We start from the raw sequence: 8,598 nt of genomic DNA on the forward strand, positions 1-8,598 counted from the left end.
ACGTTTCGGTCACCGTTTTGGACCCTCATCAGTTAGAAAAATATTTATTTAGTCTGTAAAAAAGGTTACTGTTAATAAAGAAATTTGCTAAAAAAATTAAAATATAGTTTTGCATGGAAGGAGAAGGGTTGTCTCATAAAGTGAGGCCCTCAATTTTAAAACGTGTGAAGAACAAATTAATAATGACAAAAATATAATGAATAATAACGTTGTAACTCAAGCAGAAAAACAGAAGGTCAACGAAGAAAACATAAAATATAGTAAAAATACAGAGCATACCTTGCCATAATATTGTTTAAAATTTTGGATAAGAAAGCATATAATTTATATAAAGGGCCATTTATAGTTGAAACAATTAGTCTTAAAGGAATATCAGGTTTATGAATTTTTGGAAGATCCTAGGCCCTTGAGCAGATGGCTGAGTAAGTTTTTAGTTCTTTAGCTTGGTAGGAAGAAATTAAGTTATTAAATTCTAAAGTAGAGATCAGCTTATTATTTTGGTCCTGTAGAGTTGCAGTGTATTCAAATTTGGATAAAGAATAAAGCTTTCTATCATTTAGAATATCAGACATTTTTTTGATATCATCAGTTTTTGAAATAGCAGCGGTAACATTGCCTTTGTCAGAATTAGTAAACAACACATCTGGGTTTCTTAGCTTGAATTTACGTATCACATTGGAATCAGGTAAATGTTCCAATTTGAGTCGATTTTTGTGTCTTGAAGAGGACACATGATCAATAATAATTTTAGAACATTGATTTCTAAATGAAATTTGAGATTCGCCATCTATATTAAAAATACCAGTTTGAATAGACGCAATAATATTGTGAACATTTAGGTAATCGATGTTATTAATACTAGAAGAAAACTTAGGTCCTCTTGACAGTAAATCACTTACGTCTTGAGGAATGCTGCAATTATTGAGGTTTAAAAACCAATTCCTATTACTATTGACTTTAATAGAGCGAGATTTAGAATCACGAAGATGACATAATTTTTTATAGAAGTAGTTTTTTTACATTGGAACATTCTTTCATATTTAGAATTTTGAAGTGCAAAGAATTTTTGTAGTATTTGAAAGGGATAATATTCTGAGCAATATTTTCAATTTGATTCAACCTAAAAGCATTGTGATCTATAACGAAATGAATGTCATTGATTTCTAAATTTAATATGTTAATCGATAAATCAAAGAAACAACGATTAAACTTGCATTAAGAAAAAGGAAACCATTTGGAAGAATCCCCATATTTTGATGTAATGTTCAAGATTCCACGTGATAATAATGTTGTACATTTAGTCTCGACCTTTTATTTAAATTTAATCTTTGTTATCAAAAATTTCAAACAATATAATAGGAGTAAATGAGTCACATGTAACTGATAGCTTATCCTTTGTTCAAAAGATCAAACTATGCCGCATCCCTTGTGATTACATATTAGTTTCTTTGGATGTAGCTTCTATGTTCAATAACATTCCTACACCTGATGTTCTTGACTGAGTAGCTCAAAGATGGTCTGAGATTTCTAAATTTACAGATATTCCGCTTCATCAATTTTTAGATTGAATTTTTAAAGTTTTATTACCAGGTATGTTCTGTATTTTTACTATATTTTATGTTTTGTTTGTTGACCTTCTGTTTTTCTGTTTGAGTTACAACGTTATTATTCATTGTCTTTTTGTTATGATTAATTCGTTCTTCACACGTTTTAAAATTGAGGGCCTCACTTTATGAGACAACCATTCTCCTTCCATGCAAAACTATATTTTAATTTTTTAACAAATTTCTTTATTAATTGTAACTTTTTTTACAGACTAAAGAAATTTTTTTCTGACTGATAAGGGTCCAAAACGGTGACCGAAACGTCTCAATTTATAATTATTCGTTGTTTATTTGACCTTCATCTCCACGACCTACATCTCTTTGCAAAGTATACTGATTGTATCATTTCCCTATACATAATTTTTTCTACAAAGATTGAACGTATTCTATACAGAAATGAATAATTATGATTCTATTCAGAAAATATTCTCAAAACATTAAATTTTAACTTTCTTTAGAAAACTTGTCTGGTTGATTAGTAAATTCAACAGTTTAGTAGGAAATTCAATAGTTAGGTAGAAAATAAATGTTAAACATCATTATTACAATTGAAACAACGTAGTTGAATTTTTAACCTATGAAAATATATTTTTAAATTAATAAATCAATTTTCAACTAAAAAGATCAATTTTCAACAAAAAATTGATATTTTCAAATTAAAAAGATAATTTTTTAACTAAAAATGGTATAGTTAAATTTTTAGTTAAAAAAATAAATTTTCGAACAAAAATAAAAATTTCAAAGAAAAATAGTCCTATTTTTAACCCAAACATTTGTAATAAAAGAGTTCAATCAAGTACTTGGATTTTCAATAAAAAAGGGAAATTCTCAAGCAAAAATATAAACGTTGATATTTCATCCAAGAAGAAACTTAATCTTTAATTAAAAACAGCTGTATTCAAAAAAAATTTAATAGTTGATATTTTAACATAAAAATGATTTTAATTTTAAACCAAATTAGGTCAAATTTAAGGAGAACATACGAATTTTCAATACAAAAATTTGCATACAAGAAAGAAAAAATGTTCCACTAAATTGTTCAATTTTCAAACCAAAAAGGTGAAATATGTACAAAACAGTTGAATTTTCCACCAAAGGTTCATTCATGTTTACAAAACAGCTGAATTTTCTGCAAAAATATTAGATTTTCAAACCCAAAAAGATAACTTTTTAAACAAAACAGTTGAATTTAAAGCCAAAAGTCCAATTTTTTATGCAAAAATTTAATTTTTAACTCAAAACTATCGTTTTTCAACATAATAGTAAATTTTAAATAAAATCATTGAATGCTTAACTAAAAACATTAAATTTCCCACAAAATGTCACGATTTCAACCAAAGATCTGAGTTTTTAATCAATGAAATAAGTTACAACAATTAATTTTCAACTAAAATGATCCATTTTGAACCAAAAAAATGAATAGTTTGGTATTCAGTTAGAAAAATTAGTTTTCATACAAGAAAAACGAAAAACAAAATTTCAACAAAATGGTCCAATATTCAAACCAAAAAGATGAATTCTTATCAAAGTAGTTCAACTTTCAAACAGTAGTTGAATTTTCAATAAAACTAGAACAATTCTGAACTAAAAATAGAATACTTTATAATGTTATTATATTATATATATTTATATGAAATCTATTTTGGGTAGGATAAGTTTTAGAGTTACAATTTTTCTGTATAATATTTTTGTTTTGAATAACTTCAACTAGAATATTTTTCATAGAGCAGGAAAAATATTAAAATAAATAGAAGAATTATTTCATTGTGTACAGGAAATATCTACTTTGTGTAAAAAAATATGTTTTGTGCGTTTTTTAATATTTTGCATAAGGGAAATATAATCAGTATGCTTTTTGCACAATATATTTTTGTGTAGGAACAGCGTTTTCCTATTTCTGCTGAATATAAAAAAGGTTGGGTCGAAAATAGCCATTTTTTAGATTACAATGATACCATTTAAAAAATTTTCCTATTGGGATATGAAATAACTCCATTATTAAATAACAAGAAATTGTTGGTCAGAATGCAATAAAGCGCAACTGTATAAACACGGAGCGCATTAGAGCTACTGTGAAGTTAGCTAACGAACGCAGCTCAGCTCTTTCACACAGAGAAGTTTGGGGCGTAAATGAAATTGAATCCAATTTTAATGGTCTGATTTTAAAGAATAAAGTGTATTTCAAAAAATATTGAGGAATTCAAAAAGATTTCTTAGAATTTTGTACGATTATAAAGGTGGTCGCTGGACCGGAAAATAACAGTGAATTTATTTTTGTACTTTTCTTCAATATTAAGTTTAATGGTTAACTTTTTAAATTATGAAATCATTCAGGCTACAGACTTCCTACATTTTCAATTTAAAGAATCTTGAAATACAGTTTTCAAAACCTAAATAATCAAAAATCAAAAGCGTAATAAATTAAAAAATAATTAATTTTGCATGACGATTTTGAAACTGTTTAAAATTAAACAATTTAAAGATTTGAACGCTAAAAAATTATCTATTTAAATTTGAAACCCTTAGTAGCTAAAAAAATGCGAACGTCTGACCGAAACTTTAGAAACTATTTTCAATTTTAAATGTCCTTAAAATTAGTAGATTCGTAATTAAACGTTTTTATTCAATTTTAAAACGCATTAAAATATTGTTTCAATCTAAAATATTTCATTGTTAACACCTTGAATTTGAAAGTTTTTTATTTAAAAAAAGAAAAGTTTTTTAGAAATATTTAGCAACATTGAATGTTTCGAATTAGATAGCCTTGAATCGTTAACATTTCAGAGTGCTAAAATTTAAACATTGAAAGTTAAGATTGTAATTTTTGAAATTTAAGAAATTTTAATTTGCAAGTCACAGTGCTGAATTTCGATGTGTAAGTTATAATTGAACTATTATTATTTTTAAACGACTTGAAATAAAAATAATTTAGCTTGTAATTCAAAAAGAGTCCTGCTTAAAGAAAATTCCTAATGGTTCTAAACAAATTTTTTCGATTGAAAAGTGTTAAAAGCTTTCAATTTATACGTGCAAATTATTTAGCGTTTGGATCTTTAGCGTTTTCTTTACCTTTTAGAGCGTTGTGCTTGGTTTTAATAATCACAAAACAGAAATGAAAAATAATATATTTTTTGCTATCCTAAAAGGCAAATTTTCTATATGATATCTCGAACTAAAAAAGTGCTATTTTTGACCCGTCTTGAATATATGAGCAAGCTGCGTTTCTATCCAAGACTCCTATCTTACCGACATCGAGACCGTTTTACATATAAAGTGGTTCGTGTCCGTGCTAAGATTTTTGAATGTTTTGAATGGCGCTTCAAAATAATATTGCGCAATTGTAAGAGACGAAATTGTGTAAAGAATGTCAAGGCTATTATTTATTATCTATATTAAGCATTCGCATTCCAAAACTTTCAAGGATATACTCTAGCGAGGAAAAATAAAAATATGACCTTGAAAGTGTTTAGGCGCAATACTTCATTCAGATCATAAATAATCTTGAAGTTGTTTACGCAAATTATTTTTCTACAATTGCGCAATATTGTGTCGCCATCCAGAACATTTTGAAAACTTAGCACGGATCCGAACCACTTTCGCTTTGGAACTATTTAAATGTCGATGAGGTAGGAATCTGGGATTGAAACTAAGCTTGCTCGTCTACTTCCCTAATGGCTAATATAAAATCGTGCAACAAAAAGTCGGAACTAATTTGGATATTTTATATGCTGAAGAAAGATAAACATTTTAGGAATGAATCTCATGAAGTGAATTTTCACATTTGTTGGTTCACATTCAAATAAAAAGGGTCCATTCAGCATGACTTACTGCGTACTTTTTTTCACTACAACGATGAGGACGAGGAACGGTTGTCAGACGCAGCTGAAAATTCACATAGACATTCGTACATGCTTTAAAAAATGTAAATCCTAGTTGTCTATAAAATTTTAGAACCCTGGTTCTTAATCTATGTTTATCAAGAAAATTTCAAAAGTATGAGATAACACAGACTGACAACGTTTGTACCCAAAGACTGGAACAAGAGACTCTGAAGGATTTTGATGTCCTAAAAACAAATCTTTTGTACAAATTTTTCTTATACACCAAGATTTCGTGACATTTAAAATTAAAAAATGACTATTTTCAGTCATATTTGATACAATACAATTAGAAACCGAATTATTGGGGTAACGCACATGTAGCAAAATGTGAGATCAGCGCCACCTAGGGGACGTAGCAAGAACTATTGTCTACAGCAACTACCCATCCCTCACGCTTTAATTTGTAGGTTATGTTGACTTCTCATTCTGAAATAAATACATGAATAATAATAACCAATAAAACAAACCAAAAATTGAATAATTGGATAATTCATTGTGAATCCAAATTCATCACGCAAAAAAATTATAATTCTTGCAGCTACAGTGAACTTAAGCAGACGTGAGCAGACGACAGAACTTCTATCGTCTGCTGAAGTTCATTTCGAATTCTGAATTCACACGAGCGCCACCTAGGGGACGTAGCAATTACTATAATCCGTTCACCACTTTTCTATGGGAGTGGGCACACCGTGCAACGAGTGCTCTCGCTCTTCGGGCCTCTTTTTAATTCTTTAGCCACTGACGCGGAGTAGAGCGTACAAGGACCGTGGTGGGAGATAGCGGAACTGCGTAATTGAGACTTTACTGTATTTGAAAAATGGACTCGATTTTAAGACATAAAAATCCTGTGTAATCAGCGATTCGATGAGTATTTTGTTTAGTCTGAATGTTCAATAAAAAAAGTCTGATGAAAAGACCAACATACACACTACGAAACGCATTCTTGCTCGAATTTGGGAAAGAATTTTAAAACCACTACAAATTCCTTTTCCTATAAATTTGGCAGATTTCTTTAGGATAGGTAGGAAGATGACTAGGAATTTTCAGTAAAGATTTAAGTAATCCGGATATACTCACCAGCGGATTCGGTTGAGCTCTGAGGTAAACCGGATATCCCAAACACGCAAGAATCCTCGTGTTTGGAATCATCTTCTGAGTGTGTAGGCACCGTTATCACCACTTCTCCTTGTCGGTGAGGACAAGTCGTTTGACTTGGTCTGGTTCTAGGATCAATGGGGGGTGCAAAGTGCGAGGGAATGGAGCTGAAAAATAAAATAGCTTTTTTATACCTCATGCATGATTTTCGAACTTTCCGATTCCCGTAAAGCGGGGCTAAAATAGTGCTTTTCAAGCATGGTGACATCAGAGGGAGCAAAAATTTGACGTCAGAGGTGAATAATGATATTATCGCAGGTTTCACTGTGTGTTACCTATTTCCCTGCGTTTTTTTTTTTGAGATTTCTCCTTTGCAGGTTTCTCGATTTTATATTTCCCCCTTTTTTAGATTCCCTTTTTCCATATACCTCTGTTTTTTATATTCCCCCCTTTCCAGGTTTCCATTTGTTAGATTCCCTTTTTTCAGATTTGAAATTCGATGTTCTATAAATTAAAACTAAATAAATAGGTCTCTAATTTTTTTCAAAAAGTTCTTAACTGCAAAAAGAATTTTATTTTTTAATTTATTTCTGTATGTAGCTTTCTTTTGTATGAAGATATGCAGTTAGAAAAAATTAATCGAAATATTTCTATACATTTTTTTAAATAGTTATATTAGTCTACTAAGAATAAGAAGTGTGTGAAAATATAACACTTTATTCCTTTTTTGTCAAATAAATCTAAATTTCTATTTATTTATCGCAGGCTTCACAGTCTGTCCCCTATTTTCTTGAGTTCCCCGTTTTTTAGATTCCCACATTTTTTTCAGATTCCTCAGTTTTTTCAGATTTCTTCTGTTTTTCAGATTCTCCCATTTTATTCCTTTTTTGTCAAATAAATCTAAATTTCTATTTATTTATCGCAGGCTTCACAGTCTGTCCCCTATTTTCTTGAGTTCCCCGTTTTTCAGATTCCCTCATTTTTTTCAGATTCCTCAGTTTTTTCGGATTTCTTCTGTTTTTCAGATTCTCCCATTTTTTAGATTTCCCCCGTTTTTCAGATTATCTCTTTTCCAGGTTTCCCTTTATTACATTCCTCATTTCTATATATAGTTTTCTTTTGTATGAAGAGATGCAGGTAGAAAAAATTAATCGAAATGTTTCTATACATTTTTTAGATAGTTATATTAGTGTACTAAAAATAAGAATTGTGTGATAATGAAGCATTTACTTCTTTTTGTCCAATAAATCAATATTCCTATTTATTTATAATAGGCTTCACAGTCTGTCTGGTATTTCCCTGTGTTTTCCATTTTAAGATTCCCTTTTTTGAGATTTTCCCATTTCAGGTTTCCCTAGTTTTTCAGATTTATCCGTTTTCTAGATTCCCTCGCTTTCGGATTCCTCCGTTTTTCAGATTCAACTTTTTAAAGATACCACGTTTTTCAGATTCCCCCTGTTTTTTAGATTCTCCGTTTTCAGATGTCCCCTTTTTCCAGGTTCATTTTTTTTGGATTCTCCTTTGTCAAATTCCAAACTCTATTTTTATTCGAATAAAATTAAATAAATAGGTATTTGCCTTTTGTCAAAAAGTTTTAAACATAGAAAGAATTTTATTTTTAATTTTATTTTTGTATGCAGCTTTCTTTTGTATAAAGAGATGCAGGTAGAAAAATTTAATTGAAATATTTCTACACATTTTCTTTTATATGTATGTATTTTTGCGGTAAGTGATAAATCCAGTTTTTTGAGGCCTATTCCGCTCTTTTGGTGTTAAAAAAACTTTTTTCTATTATAAAAAATGTTGTGCCGACATGTTTCAGCCTGATTTTCAGCTCCTTTTCAAGGCTTATTCTAAAAGGAAATATGTACGTTAAGGAATAAAATAGAAACTATTTAATTAGTATGTGCTTATTAGTCGTTGATGTTTACTTACTATAGAGATAAAAGAAAAATCGCTGAAGACTACGTTGAAATTGCAATTAAGTTTTTTGGTATCATTGCTCTTGTTCGGATAAA

At 29.4% G+C, this 8,598-nt stretch overlaps 1 protein-coding gene across 1 annotated transcript in view; it reads right to left on the bottom strand.

Annotated features, from left to right (window-relative positions):
• The window catches only part of LOC117180626 (potassium voltage-gated channel subfamily KQT member 1-like), a 245,022-nt gene that overhangs the window by 10,411 nt on the left and 226,013 nt on the right, over positions 1-8,598 (bottom strand). The window contains exon 17 of the mRNA XM_033373115.1: positions 6,563-6,747. Within this exon, the coding sequence (XP_033229006.1) occupies positions 6,563-6,747 (185 nt within the window). The remainder of the gene's footprint in view (positions 1-6,562; positions 6,748-8,598) is intronic.

This window comes from Belonocnema kinseyi, chromosome 9 (genome assembly GCF_010883055.1).
Source record: "Belonocnema kinseyi isolate 2016_QV_RU_SX_M_011 chromosome 9, B_treatae_v1, whole genome shotgun sequence".
NCBI classification, from domain to species: domain Eukaryota; kingdom Metazoa; phylum Arthropoda; class Insecta; order Hymenoptera; family Cynipidae; genus Belonocnema; species Belonocnema kinseyi.